At 43.6% G+C, this 26,230-nt stretch overlaps 1 protein-coding gene across 1 annotated transcript in view; it reads left to right on the plus strand.

Moving 5' to 3' along the window:
* Positions 1-26,230, plus strand: part of LOC122540532 (zinc finger protein 385D-like) — a 75,268-nt gene that overhangs the window by 33,238 nt on the left and 15,800 nt on the right. Inside the window, exon 4 of the mRNA XM_043676396.1 lies at positions 20,521-20,686. Within this exon, the coding sequence (XP_043532331.1) occupies positions 20,521-20,686 (166 nt within the window). The remainder of the gene's footprint in view (positions 1-20,520; positions 20,687-26,230) is intronic.

Raw genomic sequence — 26,230 nt, forward strand, 5'->3', positions numbered from 1 at the left:
CCAGAGGAAGTGGTGGAGGCTGGTACAATTGCAACATTTAAGAGGCATTTGGATGGGTATATAAACAGGAAGGGTTTGGAGGGATATGGGCCGGGTGCTGGCAGGTGGGACTAGATTGGGTTGGGATATCTGGTTGGCATGGACAGGTTGGATCGAAGGGTCTGTTTCCATGCTGTACATCTCTATGACTCTATGTCTCTATAACTGACCCCACCTACTCCCATCCCACAGTGCCCATCAGTTGTGGAGTGTCTGAAAGGTATCAGTTGGCATGGTGTGGTCTCTCCATGGCCACCAAGCACTTTCAAACAAGAGAGAAAGATGTCAGGCTAGATGGCTGTCTTGATTGTCTCCTGCCTGGACTTCCTTGGCTGGGTCCAGATGGAACCCCATGAGGTTGTCCTCTAATCTGCCAATCCCCTCTACACTGAGAACAGGACAATGGGGCAACAGGTCCTTTCAGGTAAAGGAGTAAAAACACAGGAATCATTTATGAAGAAAATGATTGTATTATCAGACTAATTTGGCATTGTTTCGTGAAAGCAAAATCATATCATTAGATATTCTTGAAGGATGTAATGAAAGGGGAGATAAAGGGGAACACAAAGTCTACTTGGATTTCCTAAAGGCACATGAAAGGCTAATGGAGTTGGGGGTAATATGTTAGTATAAATGAAGAATTGGTTAACGAAAAGAAAGCAAAACATATGGTGAAAATTGGGGCATTTTCAAGCTGACAGTGATGTGAGGATCTACACTGAGGTCCTGGCTACTGATTATCTGTGTTAATGACATAGATGAGAGGTTTTCGCATTGAAATGTTCAAGATTTTAAAGGAATGTAAAGGATAACTTTACATTCACTGGGGAACGTCATTTAAAACGTGGAAGCACAGTCTCAGGACAATGAGTTGATTATTTAGGATGGAGATGAGAAAAAAATTATTACACTGAAATTGTCTCAAATCTTTGGAATGCTCTACCCAAGATGACTGTGGATGCTCCATGGTTGACTATATTTAAGGATGAGACGGACAACATTTTGGTCTCCCAGTGAATCAAGGGATATGTGTACAGGCAGGAAAATAGAGTTAAAGCCAAAGATCAGCTGTGATTCTATTGAAGATGAGGCTGTGTTAATGACTTGAGACTAAAAAACAATTGGACTGGATCAGAGCTGGCTATATGAAAATGACCATTAAGAAGACCTTGGAGATCAAAAAACCTTTGGATCATAAATTGGCTAGCTGAAAGAAGGTGATGGTTGATGGGAAATGTTCATCTTGGAGTTCAGTTACTAGTGGTGTACCACAAGGATCTGTTTTGAGGCCACTGCTGTTTGTCATTTTTATCAACGATCTGCATGAGGCTGTATAAGGGGGATTTAGTAATTTTGCGAAGGTCGGTACAGTTGTGGATAGTGCCGAAGGATGTTGTAGGTTACAGAAGGACATAGATTAGCTGAGAGGTGGAAAATGAAATTTAATGCAGTAAAGTGTGAGGTGATTCAGTTTGGAAGGAGTAACGGGAATGCAGAGTACTGGGCGAATGGTACGATTCTTGGTCGTGTAAATGAGTAGAGAGATCTTAGTGTCCATATACACGGATCCATCAAAGTTGCCATCCAGATCGATAGGGCTGTTAAGAAGGCATGTGGTGTATTAGCTTTTATTAGAAGAGGGATCAAGTTTTGGAATCATGAGGTCATGCTGCAACTGTACAAAATTCTGGTGCGGTAGCACTTGGAGTATTGCGTGCAGTTCTGGTCATTACATTATTGGAAAGATGTGGAAGCTTTGCAAAGAGTTCAGAGGAAATTTACAAGGTTGTTGCCTGGTATGGAGGGAAGGTTTTATGAGAAAAGTTGTTGGGCTTGAGGCTGTTTTCATTAGAGAAAAGAATGTTGAGAGGTGATTTAATTGAGACATGTAAGATAATCAGAGGGCTAGATAGGGTGGATAGTGAGAGCCTTTTTCCTCAGATGGTAATGGCTAGCACGAGGGGGCATAGCTTTAAATTGAGGGGTGATAATATAAGACAGATATCAGAGGTAGTTTCTTTACTCAGAGAGTAGGAGGGGCGTAGAATGCACTGCCTGCAACAGTTGTAGACTTGCCAACTTTAAGGGCATTTAAATGGTCATTGGATAGACACATGAACGAGAATGGAATAATGTAGGTTAGATGGGTTTCAGGTTGGTTTCACAGGGTGGCGCAATATTGAGGGCCATAGGGCCTGTACTGCACTGTAATGGTCTATGTTCTAAGAACAGGACCAGCTATTAAATATTACTGGATACAAGTTGCTCTGGAAAAGTAGATGTGTGGTGTTATTATTTAAGGAGAACATTGTACTGCAGGCATCTGTGATTCTTGGGACCTTTGCAGGAGACCGAGATGGATTATTCATTCGGCACTTCTAGCTAAAGATTGTTGAAAGTTCATCAGCCTTATCTTTTGCACTGTTGGGCTGCCCCATCATTTAGGATGAGGATATTTGTGGAGCCTCGTCCTCCAGCGACTTGTTAAATTGTCCACCACCATTTATAGGAGGAGAAAGTGAGGTCTGCAGATGCTGGAGATGCTGAAAAATTCCTGAAGAAGGGCTTATGCCCGAAACGTCAATTCTCCTGTTCCCTGGATGCTGCCTGACCTGCTGCGCTTTTCCAGCAACACATTTTCAGCACCACCATTCACAACTGGATGTTGTGATAATGCTGCCACTTTATAAAGTTTGTTTGTCCTTGTTTTTTTGAAGAGAGGTCAAAGGCAGAGGTTTCTAAGAGTCAAGAGAGTAGCAATTAAACAATGGAAGGGGAGTGACCAGTTCTCACAGACAGATTTTTTTTTCTAGTCTTTTTTAGCTATAGCAGTCACAAAGTGTTTTGAGTACCAGAGGTAAAAATCACACAACACCAGGTTATAGTCAACAGGTTTAATTGGAAGCACTAGCTTTCGGAGTGCCGCTCCTTCATCAGGTGGCTGTGGAGGACACAATTGCAAAGCACAGAATCTATAGCAAAAAGGATAATAGTGGGAAGTTGTGTGTGGAGTCAGAGGAGATAGGGGAAGCACTAAATAAATATTTTTCACCAGTGTTCACTATAGAAAATGAAAATGTTGGCAAGGAAGATACTTGCATCTAGACTAGAAGAGATTGAGGTTCACAAGGAAGAGGTATTAGAAATACTGCAGTGTGTGAAAATAGACAAGTCCCCTGGGCCAGATGGAATCTATCCTAGGATCCTCTGGGAAGCAAGGGAAGAGATTGCCGAGCCTTTGGCATTGATCGTCAAATCATCATTGTATACAGGAATAGTGCCTGAGGACTGGAGGATAGCAAACGTTGTTCAAAAAGGGGAGTAGAGACAACTCTGATAATTACAGACCAGTGAGTCTCACTTCAGTTGTTGGTAAAGTGTTGGAAAAGTTTATAAGAGATAGGATTTATAACCATCTAGAAAAGAATAATCTGATCAGGGACAGTCAACATGGTTTTGTGAAGGATAGGTCATGCCTAACGAATCTTATTGAGTTTTTTGACAAAGTGACCAAACAGGTAGATGAGAGTAAATCGGTTGATGTGGTGTATATGGATTTCAGCAAGGCATTCGATAAGGTTCCCCACAGTAGGCTATTATACAAAATACGGAGAAATGGAATTGTGGGAGACATAGCAGTTTGGATCAGTAATTGGCTTGCTGAAACAAAACAGAGGGTTGTAGTTGATGGAACATGTTCACCTTGGTTTCCAGTTACTAGAGGCGTACCGCAAGGGTCGGTGTTAGGTCCACTGCTGTTCTTCATTTTTATAAATGACCTGGATAAGGGCTTAGAAGGGTGGGTTAGTAAATTTGCAGACACTAAGGTCGGTGGAGTGGTGGATAGTGATGAAGGAGGTAGTGGGTTGCAGAGAGACATAGATAGGATGCAGAGCTGGGCTGAGAGGTGGCAAATGGAGTTTAATGTGGACAAGTGTGAGGTGATACACTTTGGACGGAGTAATCAGAATGCAAAGTACTGGGCTAATGGTAAGATTCTTGGGAGTGCAGATGAGCAGAGAGATCTCGGTGTCCATGTACACAGATCCCTGAAAGTTGCCACCCTGGTTGACAGGATTGTTAAGAAGACGTACAGTGTTTTGGCCTTTATTAATAGAGGGATTGAATTCCGGAACCAGGAGGTTATGCTGCAGCTGTACAAAGCTCTGGTACGGCCACACTTGGAGTATTGTGTACAGTTCTGGTCACCGCATTGTAAGAAGGATGTGGAAGCTTTAGAAAGGGTGCAGAGGAGATTTATTAGGATGTTGCCTGGTATGGAAGGAATGTCTTACGAGGAAAAGCTGAGGGCCATGAGGCTGTTCTCGTTAGAGAGAAGAAGGTTGAAAGGTGACTTAATAGAGACATATAAGATAATCAGAGGGTTAGATAGGTTGGACAGGGAGAGCCTTTTTCCAAGTATGGGACGACAAACACAAGGGGACACAACTTTAAAGTGAGGGGAGATAAGTATAAGACAGATGTTAAAGGTAGTTTTTTTACTCAGAGAGTAGTAAGGGTATGGAATGCTTTGCCTGCAACGGTAGTAGATTCGAGGAGAAAGTGAGGTCTGCAGATGCTGGAGATCAAAGTTGAAACTTTATTGCTGGAACAGCACAGCAGGTCAGGCAGCATCCAGGGTACAGGAGATTCGACGTTTCGGGCACAGGCCCTTCTTCAGGAATCCTGAAGAAGGGCCTGTGACCGAAACATCGAATCTCCTGTACCCTGGATGCTGCCTGACCTGCTGTGCTGTTCCAGCAATAAAGTTTCAACGATAGTAGATTCGCCAAGTTTAAGTGCATTTAAGTCGTCATTGGACAGGCATATGGACGTACATGGAATAGTGTAGGTGGGGTGAGCTTCAGATTTGTATGATAGGTCGGCGCAACATCGAGGGCCGAAGGGCCTGTATTGCGCTGTACTGTTCTATGTTCTATGTTCTAAGATCAACCTAACCTATACACCCTTCGATTTACTGCCATTCATGTGCTTGTCCAGAAGTCGCTTAAATGCCCCTCATGTCTCTGACTCTACTACCACTGCTGGCAGTGCATTCCATGCACCCACCACTCTCTGTACAAAGAATCTATCTCTGACAACTTCCCACACCTTCTTTCAATCACCTTAAAATTATGACTCTTCATGACAACCTACTCTATCTATGAGAAAAGTCTCTGGTTACACCTTCTTTCAATCACCTTAAAATTATGACTCTTCATGACAACCATTTCTGCCCTGGAGAAAAGTCTCTGGTTACCTACTCTATCTATGCCTCTCATTACCTTGTACACCTCTATTAAGTCATCTCTCTTTCTTCTTCTCTCCAGTGTGAAAAGCCTTGCTTTATAAGACAAGCCCTCCAATATAGACGCCATCCTGGTAAATCTCCTCTGCACCCTCTCTAAAGGATCTACATCCTTCCTATAATGAGGCAACCAGAACTGGACACAGTATTCCGATTGTGTTCTAACCAGGGTTTTACAGAGCTGCAGCAAAACCCTGCAGCGCTTAAACTCAATCCCCCTGTTAATAAAAGCCAAAACACCATACGCCTTCTTAACAACCCCATGAACCTAGGTGGCAACTTTCAGGGATCTATGCATGTGGACCCCAAGATCCCACTGTTCGTCTACAAAGCCAACAGTTCTATCTTTAACCCTGTATTCAGCATTCAAATTTGACCTTCCAAAATGAATCACTTTGCATTTATCCAGGTTGAACTCCATTTGCCACTTCTGAGCCCAGCTCTGCATCTTGTTGTCATCTGCAACAGCCCTCGATACTATCTCCAACATCACTGGCTTTTGTGTCATCAGAAAACTTACTAACCTACCCTTCCACTTCTTCATCCAAGTCATTTATAAAAAGAGCAGAGGCCTAAGAACAGATCCTTGCGGGACACCATTGATCAAGTGGAATACTTTCCATCCACTACCACTCACTGTCTTCTTTCGGCCAGCCAATAGCTATTGTATCGGGTTGGTTAAGTTTTCCAACAGTTAAGTTATTCTAAATTCAGTTTTCCTTTGTTCATGTTTAACTTCAATGTTTAAATAAATTTTGTTAAGTTTAAAGCCAAATGGTTTGGTGAGTTGAATCACATCAGAAACAGCCACTTCACAGCTGTCTTTAAAATAAGAAAAAGTTAGCGTCTGGACTACCCTCTTAAAATATTTTGAGGGGTTCTGGCCTGGTCCATAACAATTTGACAGGACCACACAACTTACATCTGATCTATTGGCTGTGGAATCACCTAGCCCCATCTATCAGTGTATTGTGTGGTATGCAAATACTCCTGTTTTGTAGCTTCACTAGGCTGACACTGCATTTTTAGGTATACTTGGTGCTGCTCCTGGAATGCCCTCCAGCATTCTTCATTGAACCAGGGTTTGATCCCCTGGCTTGCTGATAATGATTGAGAGGGGGACATGCTGTACCATGAGATTTTAGATTGTGTTGAAGTATCATTTTGTTGCTGCTGACGGACACTGTGAGGTATTAGATCTGAGTGAAGTCTATTCCATTTCGCACGTTGATAGTGGCACTGATAGATGATGGAGGGTATTTTCTATGTGAGGATGGGACTTTGTGGCCACTGTCACTAATTCTTCATGGACTTCATTTGGTAGTCATTTGGTAGTCATTTGGTGATGATGAAAGCAAGTATATTTTTATCCTCATGTTCGTTCTGCAAAGACCGTTTTTTTTATTTTTCTGTTTTTTTTTATTGTTGACTTCAAATAGGAAAAAGATTGTTGAAGATTGTTACTTTTTAGAAGTAAGTAACTAATAGTCTTTGCAAGTAAGTATTATTTATACAGTTACTTATTTAACTAGTAGTGCAGGCCTGGATTGAAGGTGAGCTAAAGTCAAAGAATGGACCTTTGGCTGGCAACAAAGTCCAGGCTATTAATCAAGTACAGAAGGTAGTTAAAAAGTTTAAGAATTATACAGAATTTCCCAACTTAAATTTTGGGATGAGCTTAGCAAAGGCGGGCTTGACATTCAGCACACTACCCCAGTGAGGCATGACAGCATTTTTCACCACCAGCTCCAGATCCAGTGTAGCAGCTACGTCCTTTAGGACCCAACCAGCTCGATCCCAATCAGCTGCTGCTGAGCCACTCATGGTGAGCCCCTCCCTCCACCCAGAGTACATTCTACTCCCTTACTACCCTTGCCCTCACTGCTTCCACAAAGCAGTGTTAAACAAGAGCAGCACTGATTTCAGGAGGTTTCTTTGCCATGTCTGACCTCAAACTTTGTGACATCATGAAGTTGAGAGTCAATGTTGAGGACTCCCAGGGTGACTGTTGCCATTTCCAAGACGGCAGTGGAATAGGACGTTTTAGACAAAGCTTGCCACTCCTTTGCTTTTTTCTTTCTTATTTTCCCACTTTTGTCTTTTTTCCTTCCTCATCTCTTTTTCTGGCATCGGACCTTGTGACATTCTGACCTCCTGGCCTTGGATCTCCTGGTCTCAATTCAGGATAGCCTGGTGTTCTCTTGGCCCAGCGTGGTGACCCTCCAGGGGCTCAGTGTGGCCTTCAGGCAGAGCATTGTGGTGTCTTGGCCTGGCATGGCCTCAGTGTGGGCTTCTGGTCTTGAGGTAGTTCCAGAATGATCTCCCGGCTTTATGAACCCTGAGGTGAATTCCAGCACAGTCTGGAGTCAGTGCCTGGTGCAGACTGGAGGCTAGGTGCCGGAGTGGACTCGGGGTGAAAACCATTGCTCTGAACTTTCTTTTTCTCCATTTTATAATTTATTCCTAAAATCTGCAATGCTGGAGTGTTTTACTTCTCTATTTTTCAAAGAACTATAACTGAAAATGTTGTACCAATGAATATTTGTACCTAAGATGGCACTGTAAGCGGTGACTTCTACACTTTTCACTGTAATCATTCAATTACATGTGACAATAAAGCTAATTGGAATTCCAGTTTAACTTTCTCCTGACTATATAATATTGTGCCACCATCCTTGCTGATGGTGGGACAGAGCAAATCCAGTGATAATGATGACAGTATCTGAAATGTTGGTGTACGGTATGATTCCATATGACTATATCAGATTATTGCTTCACTAATCTGTGAGACAATTCTCTCAATTTTGGCACTGACTCCCAGAAGTAGGAAGGGGAACTTTATGGATTTGGCTGTTTCTGCCATCGTAATTTACTTACTTGATAGCAGGTGGTTTGCCTGGTTAAATTTCTTTTTATGATATATGTATGTAATTTGACAAATGGAAACTCTTTGCCAATGGAAGTAAAGTTTGAAGTAAAGATAATCAGCCATGAAGATGAGACCACGGTGTAACTCATCGTCCTGTCTCTCTCCTTTCACAAACACCATCAGATGCCTGACTCTAAATGAGGCAGGATGAATGGTGCAAAATAAAATTGCAGTCTGTTCAACTCACACAGTAGATCACAGGCTGTAGTGATCTTAGGAAAATGTTTTGAAATGGTCAATGTATGATGTGAATGATTTCATTGACTGTGCATAGTAACATACAATCACACTGCCCACTGCTAAAATTGAAAATTGGTAATGATACATCTTAGATTTTGGGAAGAGTATTTTTATCTCCAGTATCAAAAGAACACCAAAGGATCTCGATTGTGCACTATGCTTTGTTCACTTTCTGTTGTAAAATCGAGTTTTAAAAATAAAAGGAACAACATGGAAATATTATACATCTTTAAACTTAAGTAAATCAGGACTTTATCTTGTTTAAGTTAGACAAAATAATTAGTGCATCTGGGCATTTATTCCATCTCCAATTAACTGCTAATTGTTGATTCATTGCACTGATATTTACTGCTCCAGACATTGGAACACAAGATAATCTCATAGACTTGCACAAATAGGACACTAATGTGACATGCTGTGAGGAAAAGGGATAAAATCCTCAGAAGCAGGAGAAGTACAGGGCCCAAACTTTCCCTCCCAGGCCTTGTTAGAGGGAATAAATCATTGTATTACAGAATTCTGGTTGGCTATGGCATTGGGTAAGAATTAAATCAGAATAAAATCAATTTAATAGGGAGAAAACCAATTTCAATTGGGTAAGAATAGATTGAACACAATATATTGAAAAAATGTTGTAAGCAAAGTCAAAACTGAATAACGAGCTGACTTTAAAGAGGAGAAAGTATAGGCATCATGAACGTATATTCTCTCAAAGGGAAAGGTTAGGATAAAACAAATCCAAAGGAATCATAGTTGACAAAAGTGATGAAAGATAACAAGAAGAAGAAACAATGTGCTTTTGAAAGATATCATAATACAACTGATAACCAGGTTGAACATAAAGGATCCAAAAGGGAGTGAAAAAGCAAGTAAGAGAAGCAAAGGGAGAGTGTGAAAAAAGACTGGCATCTAACATAGTCTTCTCTAGTTTTCCAAGAACTATAAGCATACAAAAAGTAAGATTTGGAAAAGTTGGTGGGTTAATTAGGCACCAAAATGGTGATGTAATCATGGAGCAGAAAACATGGCTGAGGTCTTAAATGAAAACTTTGCATCTGTCTTTCCCAAGGGAGAGAATGTAGCCCAGATGATGGTGAAAGAGGAACTAGTTCAGAAAAGTTTAGAAATGATAAAGAGGTGGTATTGGATAGGCTGTCTCTGCATCTAAGGAATCGAGGGAAGTGAATAGAAATTGAGGAGTATCACAACTCACTGGGGTACTGCACTAGAAACCAAGCCCCATTATTCCCAGAGTTGCCATAAATGTGAAAAAAATTAGTCAAAACATCCAATTTTCCTGCCTGATGACCATAGATGAAAGGAACACTTGCCAGGATTCTGTACTTAACAAACATTTATTTTCTTAATACAAACAAATTATTTTTAACCATTGGATTAGAAAGTATGAATTGCTAACTCTACAACTGAAACTCTATCCCTTCTTCAGTTCTTTTCTTGGACAGGCTGGTGCAGCAGAGAACCAACCAACAAAGTGAAAATATCAAAAACTTGCTCTATTTCTTTTGAGGTAGCACTGGGAAGTTTCCAGAAAGAGTCTCCTTCTTAGTTAACTCTTCAGAAACAGACACACGAAAACAAGCAAGACAAGAACATTAAGGTGGATAAAGAACAAAACAAAATCAGGGAACCACAGTTTAATAGCACTAATCTGGGCTACAGAATTCAACCATCCTCAGTAGTCTTTTTCTCATGATGAGAGATCTGGTAAGACTATGGCAACCTAACCTTAGTGGGTGGCACGGTGGCACAGTGGTTAGCACTGCTGCCTCACAGCGCTAGAGACCTGGGTTCAATTCCCGCCTCAGACGTCTGACTGTGTGGAGTTTGCATGTTCTCCCCGTGTCTGCGTGGGTTTCCTCCGCGTGCTCTGGTTTCCTCCCACAGTCCAAAGATGTGCAGGTCAGGTGAATTGGCCATGCTAAATTGCCCGTAGTGTTAGGTAAGGGGTAAATGTAGGGGTATGGGTGGGTTGCGCTTCAGCGGGGCGGTGTGGACTTGTTGGGCCGAAGGGCCTGTTTCCACACTGTAAGTAATCTAATCTTATTACACAAACACTGGATTATACCAATACACAAGACTGCCATTTGGGGTATCATCAGCCAACATCCTTTTCCAGTGGACCATGAAGAACATTTTACAAGGGCTACTCTAGTTTTCCATTGACATTGTAATAACTGGGAAGACCAATAAAGAGCACTTGGAAAACTTGCACACATTACTTAAATGTTTCTCCTAGGCAGACATATACCTTAGAAGGGGAAAATGTGTACTCCAGGTACCCAGAGTGATTTACTTGAGTTACAGAGTCAACAAAACTGGGTTACACCTGTTGGAAGATAAAGCAAGGCTGATTAAGGAGCCCTGGCTTTCACATCTGTATCAGAGCTTAGGTATTTCCTTAGATTAATAAATAATTATGGAAAATTCATTCATAATCTCAGCATCCTGGCACATGCTATTGAAAAAGATTCAGCCTTGAAAATGGTCAAGTGACGATGCTGTTCCTTTACCAACGTTATGTTCCCCTTGGTTTTTTGTTCCAGAAGGATTGTAAGTACAGAGACTCTGGGAGGTCTAGCTTTGATGGGTTTTAGGGCCAATTTGATTATAGCTAACAAATACTGCCTCAGGCAAAAGACTTCCATGTTTTAAAAAAACACATGTACAATGTTAGGGGGAGTGGCCAGTTCTCTCAGCTCAGCTTTTCTCTAGTTTGATTTGGTCTGGTTTTAGCAAACAGTTAGATCTTTGAGGCTGCTGGTCAAAGAGACAACTACATGGAAGAAAGAATTCCATGCTGAATCTCTCTGTCATCTCTCCTATAAGACCCTGTGTTTGATTTTACTTTTTTTGCCAAGGGGTGTTTATGGAACTTGTTGCAGGAATTTAGAACAGCATTATTAAGTTGAGATGATCCTTTGGGTTTTTGGATAGGTTAATTTATTCTATGCTGGAAATGTGTTGCTGGAAAAGCGCAGCATGTCAGGCAGCATCCAGGGAACAGGAGAATCGACGTTTCGGGCATAAGCCCTTCTTCAGGAATTTATTCTATGGTTTGTTCTCTTTTGTTTGTGTTTCATTCGGTAATCTCACAAATAAATTCTGTTTAGTTTAAAACAGGGGCAGGGGTGCGGTGGCACGGTGGCTCAGTGGTTAGCACTGCTGCCTCACAACGCCAGGGACCCAGGTTCGCCTCAGGCTACTATCTGTATGGAGTTTGCACATTCTCTCTGTCTCTGCATGGGTTTCCTCCAGGTGCTTCAGTTTCCTCCTACAATCCAAAGATGTGCAGGTTAGGTGAATTGGCCATGTTAATTGCCCACAGTATTCAGGGATGTATAGGTTAGATGCATGAGTCAGGAGTAAATATAGGGGAATGGGTCTGGGTGGGTTACTCTTCAGAGGGTTGGTGTGACTTGTTCCCACACAGTAAGGATTCTAATTCTAAGTGGTAGAGCCAGCTACATCACTCCTGGAATAGCCACTTTACACCTGCTGAAAACAACTAACAAAGTTAGGGTCCCGGCTACTTTCTTGAAATGTTTTGAGGGGGTCTGGCCTGGTCCATAACATAGCCAAGAAGTAGCCTTTAGGGAAGTTAAGAAACAGCTATCGTCATCTAAGGTGTTGGCTTATGATGATCTGACATGAGAGGTAGTGCTGACAGGTGATGCCTTCTCATACAGTATCAGGGTAGTGTATACGTATGAGGCGAGGTGCATGTGAGGTCAGGTTCCATGACTTACAAAGTCTGGGTAGGTGAGCCGATCCTGAACAAACATGTGGATCACCTGAAAGCTGCTCCCTCGTAAACAGGGCAGGAGCAAAATATACCTGGCCCCTCAGAACTTCTAGAAAGTCTTTCAGAAACCATGGGTTCTCACTCTCCATCTAATGTTGAGGATACTTCAAAGTTGAAGATGGATGCAGTCTTGATACTATTGTTACTGGAAGACAGGGAGGAGAAGTTTCCAAGATGCTCTGGATGCAAGAGTCGTGTACATGCTGCCCATGTCAGAATTGAAAAATGTGGTGCTGGAAAAACACAGCAGGCCAGGCAGCATCCGAGGAGCAGGAGAATCGACGTTTCGGGCATAAGCCCTTCTTCAGGAATGATGCCCAAAACATCGATTCTCCTGCTCCTCAGATGCTGCCTGGCCTGCTGTGTTTTTCCAGCACCACATTTTTCAACTCTGGTCTCCAGCATCTGCAGTCATCATTTTCTGCCCACGTCAGAGTCCAAATCAGAGAAACCAGACCTGAGGCATAAACATTGTAAAGAAGACCAGGCCTAACATCCCTGGACTTGTGGGGATGTGGGGAGGGGGAAGGATGTAGTGATTGGATTGGGCTGGACCTTGCTGACTATGAGGTCCATGATTGGGGTTGTTAACTCTGGCTAACCAACATAAACAGAAGATGTAGCGGTAGACGTCTGGTACGTGGTCACCGCCATCCGATGCCTTGAAACGGTGGTGCTCGGACCCGACGTAATGCACCAGTTGGAGGACGCTCAGGTGTGCGGTGGGATCCCGTCCGCGCTCACCCCAGCCCGGACAGAATTTCACATTGGCCCCAAGGTCCCGTACTTCCCGCGGGAGCCTGTGCCCCACAACCTGAGCTGCCTCCGGAATTTTAATTTTGTTTCTTTCATAGGTGTAAAAAGGAGGGCCCTGTATAGACTGCTGCTGCACACCGTCCACCTCTTCTCCCTCATCCACCGTCCGGACACGCCTTGGCGTGCCCATTTGCCACCAGGCGGTGGGGATCCCCAGTAGAGGGCTCTCTATGCGGGAGTTCCCCCCCCTTTCTCTCGGGGATCTGGGGTGGAGGGGGTCGTTAGGGCCGACTGCCTGCCCCTCTTCCGCGGTTACGTTAGAGCCCAGGTGTCCTTGGAGAAGGACCAACACCCTGGAGCTGTTCAGGGAGAGGTGGGCGCTGCAGGGAGTGGAGTGCATTATTTCTCCCTCCAACTCTATTTTGATTTAGTCCCTACCCTCCCCTTCACTGTTTTGATCACACAGCACTGCCCTTTGATGTGAAGGGCAGTGTTTGTCACTGGCCACCCGGGCGTTTTCCTATCTTCCTGGTGGTGGAGTTTGAATAAAGATTCGTGCACTTTGTATCTTTCACTGTGTCTCACACCTGCACACACACACCATGGGTGCTGGGGAAAAAATAAGCCTGGCTCTCTGTGGGTGGATTAGGCCTCTGAAGACTGAGCACCTGTGTGTGCTGGAAGGTGAGCATTTACTGCATCCTGGAGTGGATGTCCCCTGTGAGTTGACTGCACCTTTTTTACAATGAACTGTATTCCTGTGAGTGAGCCTGACTCTCTGGATAGACAGTCCTCTATGGAGACTGAACACCTGTGGGGTTTGCATTTGCTGCTGTTGGGAGTGGACTCTGTTCCTGGCAATTGATTCTGCATTCTGGAATAGTCTATTCCTAGGAATGGATTTTGCATTCTGAAAAGAATGGTTTATGATAATAGACTCTGTACCAGAAGAGTTTGTTTGTTTGTCTGTCTGTCGTTGCTTGTTGGGATTATCACCTGCACTATCTTGTCCCTGGATTTAGCAGGCCTCGTTGTGAGCTGGGAGGCTCATTAAATCCTCCTGAATGCTGTCACCCAAGAACTGGAGGGTGGGTAGGCCATCCTGTGAATCAGAAGGTGAGTAGGCTACCCTGATGCCAGTTGCCGGAGAGCTGGAAGGTGGGTAGGCTGTTCTGAGTGCTATTGTCCCAAGAAGGGGTAATTGGGATGGGCTGTCCTGAAGTAGCTGGAGGGTATGTAAGGGGCAGGCTGAGATACAGAAGGCTTGTGGGTTGCTTTGTGTGCCGTCTCCCCAAGGAGGGGAACAGGCTGTCCTAGAGGTGACCGGAAGGTGTCAGGGCAGTCCACAGGCTGGATGGTGTGTTTGGGCAAGAACCAGATGGAACACAGGGGTAGACCAAGAGCCAGAAAGCAGCTAGGCCATCCTCACTGCCCTGTGACCAGGGCAGGCTGTTCTTGAGGTGGCAGGAAGGTGTGAAAGGGTGGCTTGGGAAGCCAGCAAGTGAGTAGGCTGTCCTGGGGGGTGTGGGGAAACAGGACAGGCTGCCCTAGTGGTGACTGGAAGGGGCATGGGGTGGACAGGGTGCTGGAAGGGGTGTAGGGGTGGGCTGCTTTTGAAATGACTGGAAGATGGTAGAATAGGGTGGTTTGTTGGGTTGCCAGGGATGTCTGTTATACGCACTGTTTTGTTTGGTTTATTGGACTGTCTGTATTTCCTCCTTGTATCTTTCATTATAATCCTTTTTGGTGTGATAAGGTAGGATTCAAGGCTACCTCAATTCCCTGTGAACTGGTTGTATGGTGGGGTTTGGCTTTGCTGCCCCTTTCCCCTGTAACTTGCTGTTTCTTGTTTATGGCTGTTAATGTTAACTGTTTGTGATTTGTACTTAATGAAATATAACCAGGACATTTAGAATCACCTTGTTTTAACAAACATAAACAGAGGATTTAAAATCTCCTCCGTTCAGGGTGCTGACTCTGAGCTGGCTGGCCATAGACAGTATACAATTTAAAAGTAAATAAAGGATGACTTGGTGATTGAATACTGGCCTCTGTGCAGTTATTTCAATTACTTTCTATTTAGAACATAACATTACTTGCAGTTCAGGCCCTTTGGCCCTCAATGTTGTGCTGACCTGTGAAACCAATCCACAACCCATCTAACCTACACTATTCTATTATCATCCATATATTATCTAAATAACCATTAATTGAGTCCACTATTGTAGCAGGCAGGGTATTCCACATCCTTACTACTGAGGAAACTTCCTGAAAGCCTTTCCTCAGAAGACCTTCCCTCCATACCAAGCAATATCCTAGTAAATATCTTCTGAACCTTTTCCAAAGCTTCCACATCCTCCTTATAATGCGGTGACCAGAACTGTACACAATATTCTAAATGTGGCTCTGTCAGCATTTTGTACAGCTGCAACACCACCTCATGGCTCAAACTCCATTCCTCTCTATCAATAAAAGCTAACAGTGTATGTCTTAACAACCCTATCAACTTTGATATCAACTTTCAGGGATCTATGCATATGCGCACCGATCCCTCTGCTCATCTACATACCAAGAATCTTACTATTAGCCCAGTACTTTGCATTCCTGTTGCACCTTCCAATGTGAATCACCTCATGCTTTTCTGCATTAAACTCCATTTGCCACCTCTTGGCCCAACTCTACAGCTTATATATGTCGCTGAAAATGTGTTGCTGGAAAAGCGCAGCAGGTCAGGCAGCATCCAGGGAACAGGAGAATCGACGTTTCGGGCATAAGCCCTGCTTCAGGAATCTTATATATAAAAGCTTATATATGTCCCTCTGTAAACTGAACCATCCTTCCACATTGTCTGTAACTCCAATGACATTAATGTCATCTGTAAATTTACTAACCAATCCTTCTACATCCTTATCTAGGTCACTTATAAAAATGATAAACAGCAGTGGCCTCAGTAAATCCGTGTGGTACACCACAAGTAACTGAACATTTCCCATCAAACGCCACCCTCTGTCTTTCAGCTAGCCAATTTCTGATCCATACTGCTAAATCCCCCTCAATCCCCCACATCTCTATTTTCTGCAATAGCTGACTGTGGGGACACTTATCAAATGCCTTACTGAAATCCATATACACCACATTAGCTGCTTTACCTTCATCCACCTGTTTGGTCACCTTCTCAAAGAGCTCTTAGTTTGTGAGGCATGACCTACTCTTCACAAAACTGTGCTGACTATCCCTAATAAAATTATTCCATTATAGATATTATAAATCCTATCTTTTACAATCCTTTCCAATGTTTTACCCAAAACTGAAGTATGGCTCACTGGACTATAATTACCAGAGTTTAGATCAGAGTGGGGCTGGAAAAGCACAGCAGGTCAGGCAGCATCCAAGGAGCAGGAAAATCAATGTTTCGGGCAAAAGCCCTTCATCAGGAATAGAGGCAGGAAGCCTCCAGGTTGGAGAGATAAATTGGGGGGGGGAGGCTCGGCTCGGGAGAAGGTAGCAAAGAGTACAATAGGTGAATGGGGGAGGGGAGGGGGGGTGGAGGTGATAGGTCAGAGAGGAGGGTGAAGTGGATAGGTGGGAAGGGAGATTGGTAGGTAGGACAGGTCGTGAGGACAGTGCTGAGCTGGAAGGTTGGAACTAGGGGGGGGAGAGGAAATGAGAAAAATGGTGAAGTCCCTGGGGTTGAAATGTTCTGAGGTGGAAGATGAGGCGTTCTTCCTCCAGGCTTCGGGTGGTGAGGGAGTGGCGGTGGAGGAGGCCCAGGACCTTGTGTCCTTGGCAGATTGGGAGAAGGAGTTGAAATGTTCGATGAAGGGGCGGTGGGGTTGATTGGTGTGGGTGTCCCGGAGATGTTCCCTGTAGTGCTCACCATCACCATCAAACCAGCAGATAAAGGGGGTGCAATGGTAGTTTGGCGCACTGACCTCTACACCACTGAAGCCAGATGCCACCTCGAAGATGCCTCCTCCTACCGTCCCCTCGACCATGACTCCACCTTCCCCCATCACCAAACCATCATCTCCCAGACCATACAGAACCTCATCACCTCAGGAGATCTCCCACCCACAGCTTTCAATCTCGTAGTCCGGGAACCCCGCACCGCACCATTCTACCTCCTTCCCAAGATCCACAAGACTGACCACCCTGGTCGACACATTGTCTCAGCCTGCTCCTGCCCAACCAAACTCATCTCCACCTATCTCGATACTGTCCTATCCCCCCCAGTCCAGGTACTCCTCACATACGTTTGAGACCATGCCCACGCCCTCCACCCCCTCCAAGACTTCAGTTTCCCTGGCCCCCAACGCCTCATCTTCACCATGGATATCCTATCCCTCTACACCTCCATCCACTATGACCACGGCCTCCAAGCCCTCCGTTTCTTCCTCTCCTGACGTCCCCAACAGTACCCTTCCACCGACACTCTCTCATTTGTTTGGCTGAACTCGTCCTCACCCTTAAGAATTTCTCCTTTGAATCCTTCCACTTCCTCCAGACCAAAGGGGTAGCCATGGGCACCTGTATAGGCCCCAGCTATGCCTGTCTGTTTGTCAGCTATGTAGAACAGTCCATCTTCTGTAGTTACACTGGCACCACTCCCCACCTCTTCCTCCGCTACATTGATGACTGCATTGGTGCCACCTCGCACTCCTGCAAGGAGGTTGAGCAGTTCATCAACTTCACCAACACATTCCACCCTGACCTTAAATTCACCTGGACCATCTTTGACGCCTCCTTCCCCTTCCTGGACCTCTCCATCTCCATTAATGATGACTGACTTGACATTGACATTACTTACAAACCCACGGACTCCCACAGCTACCTGGATTACACCTCTTCCCACTCTACCTCCTGCAAAAATGCCATCCCGTATTCCCAATTCCTCTGCCTCTGCCGTATCTGCTCCTAGGAGGACCAGTTCCACAACAAAACACACCCAGATGGCCTTCTTCTTTAGAGATCGCAATGTCCCTTCCCACTTGGTTGAAGATGCCCTCCAACGCATCTCATCCACATCCCACCCCTCCACCTTCAAACCCCACCCCTCCAACCATAACAAGGACAGAACCCACCTGGTCCTCACTTTCCACCCTACCAACCTCTGCATTAATCGCATCATCCGCCGACATTTCCGCCACCTCAAACAGAGCACACCACCAGAGATATATTTCCCTCTCCACTCCTTTCCACAAAGACCATTGCCTCCATGACTACCTGATCCTTCCTGGCTAACTTCTAACTCTCAAGCACCTTAACTGAGCCTTCATGTCTAATCTTTACATAGTTAAAAATCACACACCAGGTTATAGTCCAACAGGTTTAATTGGAAGCGCTAGCTTTTGGAGCACCGTTCCTTCATCAGGTGGCCACAACCTGAGCGGAGCTCTGAAAGCTAGCGCTTCCAATTAAATCTGTTGGACTATAACCTGGTGTTGTGATTTTTAACTTTGTGCACCCAGTCCAACACTGGCATCTCCAAATCATCTTTACATAAACCTTCTTTCTCTTGACAAGAGATTAAGTTTCTTTAGTATATCATGGTTCCATCACTCTAGCTTCCTCCCTGCTTGACGGGCATGTACTTATCAAGGACACACAGTAGCTGTTCCTTGAACAAGCTCCAACTTTCAATTGTGCCAATCCCCTACAGCTTCCTTCCCCATCCTATGCATCCTAAATCTTGCCTTATCGCATCATAATTATCTTCCCCCAGCTAAAAATCTTGTCCAGCTAAAAAAACCTATCCCCTTCCATCGCTAAAGTAAACATGACCGAATTGTGATCACTATCAAAGTGCTCACCTACCTTCAAATCTAATCATTACCCAGTACCAAATCCAATGTGGCCTCGTCCCTCGTTGGCCTGTCTACATACTGTGACAGGAAACCCTCTTGCACTCATTCGTCAAAAACTGACCCATCTAAAGTACTCAAACCATAGCTTTTCAGTCAATTTTGGAAAGTTATAGGCTCCTATATAAAAAAATACCCAATTACTTTCACTCCTATTCAGAATCATCTTTGCAATCTTTTCCACTACAGATCTAGAATTTTTCGGAGGACTATAGGAAATTCCAAACAGGGAGACCTCTCCTTTCCTGTTTCTGCCTCGGCCCATACTACCTTTAGTAGATGAGTGCACATTAAGTATCCTTTCTACCTCCGTAATACTGTCCTTCCCTGATCTTACTGAAACATCCAAGCCCCAGAACCTGCAACAACCATTCCTGTCCCTGGTCTGTCTCCAAAATGACCACAACAAAGTCCCAGGTGCCAACTATGCTGCAAGTTCATCCATCTTATTCCAGATACTCCTGGCGTTGAAGTAAATGCACTTCAAAACCCCCTCCCTGCCTGCTAGTACACTCCTGTGACCTTGAAACCTTAATCATGACCTCACTACTAAATCTAGTGTATACTAGAACTACAATTCAGGTTCCCAGTCTGCTGCTGAATTAGCCTCCCGAAGAGAATTAGCAAAAGTCCACTCCACCCGCACCCCTTCAGGATATTGGTAGCCCTCTGGTTCATGTAGATCATCCCGCCTATCTCGGAATGAGCCTCAATTATTGATTAGATTAGATTCCCTACTTGAATTTTGAGTTGGTCTGATCATGACAGGATAAGAGATTATTTACATGTTATATCTAATTGTCCCCTGTATTTTTCTAACTTTTTAAAATCTAATTCCATCCTTAAACCCCCTAGTAGATGGATCTTTTCAGTTAACGTTTACTTTGTAATTGCACATTTTTGTTTAACATTGATTTGTTGTTTTTACATGCTTTTTTTGTTTTTTTTTAAACTCAATCAGGAAACAGGCCCTTCAGCTCAACAAGACCACACCGACCCTCAGAGTAACCCACCTTAACGCATTTCCCGTCATTTACCCCTGACTAATGCACCTAAACACTCTAGGCAATTTAGCACACCAATTCACCTGACCGGCACATCATTTGGATTGTGGAGGAAACCCACGCAAACACAGGGAGAATGTGCAACTCCACACACAGTCACCCGAGGCCAGACTCGAACCCGGGTCCCTGATGCTGAGGCAGCAATGGTAACCATTAAGCCACTGTGCTGTCCCAGGTATCTGAAACCCTTCCACCTGCACCATCCCTGTAGCCGCATGTTTAACTGCTCTCCCTCCCTATTCCTCGCCTCGCTAGCACATGGCATGGGTAACAAACTAGAGATAACAACTTTGTTCTAACTCCTTGAATTTCTGCCTTATACCTCCATTCCCATTTAAAAGTGCCTGCAGAATTCCAGCTGATACTAGCCTCGAGGATACACAAGGATTATTCAATACAAGGTTCAGCAGATTTAATTTAGAAATATCTATTAAACTCAAATGTGTACTAAATTTGAATTTGCTCTTTCTGAATTAACCTTATTTTGTTTTTTCTATTAGAACCAAGCTGAAACCCACTACAGAAGTAACAAGCATGCCAGGATGGTCAAGGGGCTGGAGTCCAAAAAAACTAAGCAGAAAGGGTCTTCTCCAAAGGACATCACTGTCTCCAAGACCACCTCCATCTCAGATACAGATATCATTGAAAAGAGCATTCAGAAAACAGGTTCTCCAATATATTTTGTGCATTTTCAGTGTGTTCTGCATAATGCCAACAATGACTCCTTGCTGCCATGATTTGCTCTGTGGATCTTTCAGTGTTAGATTACTATTCGCCTTATTCACTGATGCTGCCTCAAACAGTGTTGGAAAATAATGTTTTTACTTTGAATTTTGAGTTGGTCTGATCATGACAGGATAAGAGATGATTTACATGTTATATCTAATTGTCTCCTGTGTTTTCTAACTTTTAAAAATCTAATTCCATCCTTAAACCCCCTAGTAGATGGATCTTTTCAGCTAACGTTTACATTGTAGTTGCACATTTTTGTTTAACATTGAATTGTTGTTTTTACATGCTTTTTTGTTATTTTTTAAAACTCAATCAGCCTTCCAAAGTGATTGGCTTTAATTAAGATTATTGTATTGGACTAATGTATGGTGCTTTTTAAGCTTATTATGGAATTTAACGATGTTATGATCATCTTCTCTCAGAAGCTCTTCTATTATGAAGTTAATTAACTCCCCCTTATTAGACAAAAATAATACAATACAAAAGTTTCTTCCACAGTTAATTCCAACACATCTTCCAGACTACCTTTGCACATTTGATGTGACCATATTGTACAAACTTTGAAGACCCACATGATTTTAAAAAAATGGTTGTTGCTCCAACTGGAGTATAGGAGCATCTTGTTTCAATTCTGCAGAGTACTTATGAGATTACACCTGAAGTATTGTTGCAGTTCTGGTCTCCTTGCCAAAAGAAATATGTTGTTCACTGAGACAGTGTAGCAGAGATTCACCAGACTGGATCCAGGGATGGTGTGCATGTTCTATAAGTGGAGATTGATCCTGTATTCTCTGAAGTTTAGAAGAATGAGAGGTGATCTCCCAGAAACTCGCAAGATAATTAAATGGATAGGCAAGAGTAGGTGAAAAGAAGATGCTTCCCCTGGATATGGGGTCTAGGAACAGGAGATGGTCTCATTCTGAAAAGTAAACCACTTAGAACTGACATGAGGAGGAGTATCTCCATTCAGATAAAGGTGAATAGGTGGAATTCTTTATTACAAGGAGTGTGGAAGCTCAACCGTTAAGTAAAAGATAAAGACTGATTGATAGATTTCTAGTTAATAATTGTCAGAGATATAAGAATAGTGTGGAGATAAATGATTAACCATGGGAGTGGTATTATCACTAGACTATTAATCCAGAAAATCAGCGAACATGCTAGGGACACAGGTTTGAATCCCATTGTGGGAAATAGTAGAATGTGAATTCAACTAATATCTGGAATTAAGATCTAATGATGTTCACAAAACACTGCCAATGCCCCTTTGACTCTCTAATGTTCTTCAGGGAAGGAAATCTGCCATCTGAACTTGGTCAGGCCTACATGTGACTCCAGATCCACACACTCAACTGCCCTCTGAAATAGAAAATGAGGTCTGCAGATGCTGGAGATCAGAGATGGAAATGTGTTGCTGGAAAAGCGCAGCAGGTCAGGCAGCATCTAGGGAACAGGAGAATCGACGTTTCGGGCATTAGCCCTTCTTCAGGAAAATTTCTTTTGCCCTCTGAAATAGCCTAGTTATAACAATTGCTATGAAGTCTCAAAAGAGAAATGAAATAGATAGACTTCCTTTATATCAGTCTAGGCACCAACAGCAATGTTGGCAGAAATAGCCCCATCAATTCTCTAAAGTTCTCTATACCAACAGCTGGGGGCTAGTGCCAAATTGGGAGGGCTGTCTCACAGACTAGTCAAGCAACTACCTGATATAGTCATACTCGTGGAATTATACCTTATAGACAAGGTCCATCAAACTACCATCACCATCCTTGGATATGTCCTATCACACTGTGGGAGGTGTGGCACAGTTGGGAGGAAGTTGGCTTGGGAGTCCTCAACATTGACATCAAACCCCATAAAATCGTGGCATCAAGTTTAGCATAGGCAAGAAAATCTCCTGCTGATTACCATGAACCATTCTTCCTCATAATGGTATTCAAACCTGTGTCTCTAGCATGTTAGCTGATTTTCTGGATTAATAGTCTAGTGCTAATACCACTAGGCCATGGTCTAGCATTTGTCCTCCATTTGGGCACCAACTCTGGTTCAACTAAAAGTGCAGGAGCAGCACCAAGCAAATCTAGTGTCAATGGGTTGAAGCTACCAAAACAGGACTACTTGTATCTCAAACCACACTAGCAACAAGTGATCACAGGATCATAGTGTGGAAACGGGCCACTTGGCTCAACAAGTCCACACCGACCCTCTGAAGTGTATCCCACCCAGATCCATTCCCCTACATTTCCCCTGACTAATGCACATAGCCTACGCACCACTGAACACTATGGCAATTTAGCTTGGCCAATCCACCTAACCTGTACATCTTTGGACTGTGGGAGGAAGCTGGTGCACCCAGAGGAAATCCACGCAGACACGGAGAGGATGTACAAACTCCACACAGACAGTGATTGACCGAGCCAAGCAATCCCTCAACCAAGCTGTGCAGTCTTGCCATATCCAGTTGTGAATGATAGTGGATAATGAGATGAGGAGGCGCCATAAATATTCCCATCCTCAATAACAGAAGAACCCAGCATACAGTGCAAAATATAAGGCTGAAGCGTTCACAGCAATCTTTAGCCACAAGTACGGACTGGATGATCCAGCTCAGCCTCTTCAAGAGATCCCCAAGATCACAGATACTAGTCTAGGAAATAGTTGGAGGTCAAGATACTACAAAGGCTATGGGCCCTGACAATATTTTGCTATAGTTCTGAAGACATGGCCTAGTCCTTGTTACACCTGCGCCAAGCTGTTCTATTCAGCTATAACACTGGCATCTACAGAACAATATGGAAAATTGCCCACGTTTGCCCATAAAATGCAGCACAAGTTCAATCCAACCAATTACAGCCGTATCAGTTGACTCTAGATCACTAGTAACGTGATGGTAGGTGTCATCAACAGTGCAGTCAAACAGCACTTGCTCAGTAACAACCCGTTCACTGATGTCCAATTTGAGAATGGCCAGGCCCCTCAGCCCCTGACTTTTATTACACCTGCGACATCCCTGTTCAAAGTGGGACAGAGGCAAAAATGCCAATTAGCCTTACATCTATTGTTGGAAAAATGTTGAAATCAATTAAGGAAGTAATAGCAACACACTTGGAAAATGGTAATCTACATCAAGCCAAGTCACCATGGCTTCATGAAAGGCAAATCACGTCTGACTAATTCATTAACTTTATTGAGGAAGTCTCAACAAGAGTGGATACAGGGGATAGATATTTTATATTTGGACTTCCAGAAGACATTCAACAAGATACCTCACAAAAGGTTAATTTATAAGATAAGAGCCCATCTCACTGGAAGTAGTATATTGTCATGAATAGAGACTTGGCTAATCAGCAGGAAGCAGTGAGGTAGGAAAATGGATTCATTGAATGTGAAATCTCTGATTGGGTTGATGATGTGGGCCTATCAAGGAGCTCAGGGATTCTCCTCATTCTAGGGACTAGTTCTGTAGTAGCTGGTCAGAGTCTACATACTGTGCATGTGTAAATAAAAGGTGACATGGTGATGGAATATAAGTCCCTCTGGTGCATTTCAGTGATGCTGAAAGAAAACAGGACACTCCTGTAGAACGTTCATTCACAACAGTCATATTTGAGTTTGGGTAGATAATTCTAGCATCATACCTTTATTTGTGAAACTTGATCTCATTTGATCCTGCCATCAAAGACAGCGCCTAGTATGTGGTAAGAACTCATTATTTTTTTTCTGGGCAAAATACTTGCTCTCTTTATTCCAGGCACTAAGCACAAGACCATGATGACAGTTCAGAAAGGTTTGGGTCCTATAAAGGTTTATCCAAAGCCACATTTCCAAACCCACAGTCAAACAAAGCCCTGGTGCAGATTACAGGATAGGATTTTCCACTGTTGATTGTGCGATGTTTGTGTTAACTCAGAAATGCAACTAAAGCAGGTGCAAACTGATCTGATTTATCCTCATTCCAAAACTGAGTCTAATCAGGTATAGAATGACAACATAAATTGCTGGAAAAAGCTCAGGTCTGGCAGCATCTGTGGGGAGAAATCAGAGTTAACGTTTTGGGTTGAGTGACCATTCAAACGTTAAATCTGATTTCTCTCCACAGATGCTGTTAGGCTTGCTGAGCTTTACCCAGCAATTTCTGTTTTTGATTCTGATTTACAGCATCTGCAGTTTTTTTTTTAAAGTTTGATCAGATATGGGGCTGTGAAAGACTAGACACAAGTGTAATGGGAGAGGCTTGGAGCTGGAGAAGAGATTGATCAGTGAGGAGCAGCCCCAGGATTGGTTTATGAATTACTAGGCATGTGCTACATGCCTGGGCCTAGACACGCAGACAGTAAGGACCAATCAGTTATGTTGGGAATCTTAATTATTGATGAACACACCGTACTTAAATGGAAGACACACTCACGAAAAGAAGAAAATCTATTTTTTTCTGGGCAAGCAATGTTGGGACAGATGAAAAGCCTCTCATCATCTCGTATACCTCATTCAAGTCACCTCTCATCCTCCTTCACTCCTTAGCTCCCTCAACTTTTCTTATAAGACACGCTCTCCAATCCAGGTAAATCTCCTCTGCACCCTCACTAAAACTTCCACATCCCTCCTATAATGAGGTGAACAGAGCCGAACACCATATTCTAACTGTGGTCCAATCAGGGCTCTATAGAGCTGCAGCATAATCTTGCAGTTCTAAAATTCAATCCCCATGCTAATGAAAGCCAACACACCATACACATTCTTAACAACTCTATCAAGTTGGGTGGCAAGTTTGAGGGATCTATGGACATGGGCCCCAAGATCCCTCTGTTCCTCCACATTGCCAAGAATCCAGCCTTTAACCCTGTATTCTGCATTTAAATTCAACCTTCCAAAATGAATCCCCTCACATTTTTCCAGGTTGAATTCCATCTGCCACTTATCAGCCCAGTCCTCCAGCCTGTCTTTGTCGTGTAGCAACATACAATAGCATTCTACACAATCCACAACTCCACAAATCTTCATGTCATTGGCAAACTTACTAACTCACCCTTCCACTTCCATTTAGAAAAATCAGAAAGAGCAGAGTCATAGAGATGTACAGCATGGAAACAAACCCTTCAGTCCAACTCGTCCACGCCGACCAGATATCCCAACCCAATGTAATCCCACCTGCCAGCATCCGGCCCATATCCCTCCAAACCCTTCCTATTCATATACCCATCCAAATGCCTCTTAAATGTTGCAATTGTACAAGCCTCTACCAGTTTCTCTGGCAGCTCATTCCATACACGTATCACTCTCTGTGTGAAAAAGTTGCCCCTTAGGCTTCTTTTATATCGTTCCCCTCTCACCCTAAACCTATGCCCTCTAGTTCTGGACTCCCCGACCCCAGGGAAAAGACTTTGCCTATTTATCCTATCCATGCCCCTCATAATTTTGTAAACCTCTATAAGGTCACTCTTCAGCCTCCGACGCTCCAGGGAAAACAGCCCCAGC

Source organism: Chiloscyllium plagiosum, chromosome 35 (genome assembly GCF_004010195.1).
Source record: "Chiloscyllium plagiosum isolate BGI_BamShark_2017 chromosome 35, ASM401019v2, whole genome shotgun sequence".
NCBI lineage: Eukaryota > Metazoa > Chordata > Chondrichthyes > Orectolobiformes > Hemiscylliidae > Chiloscyllium > Chiloscyllium plagiosum.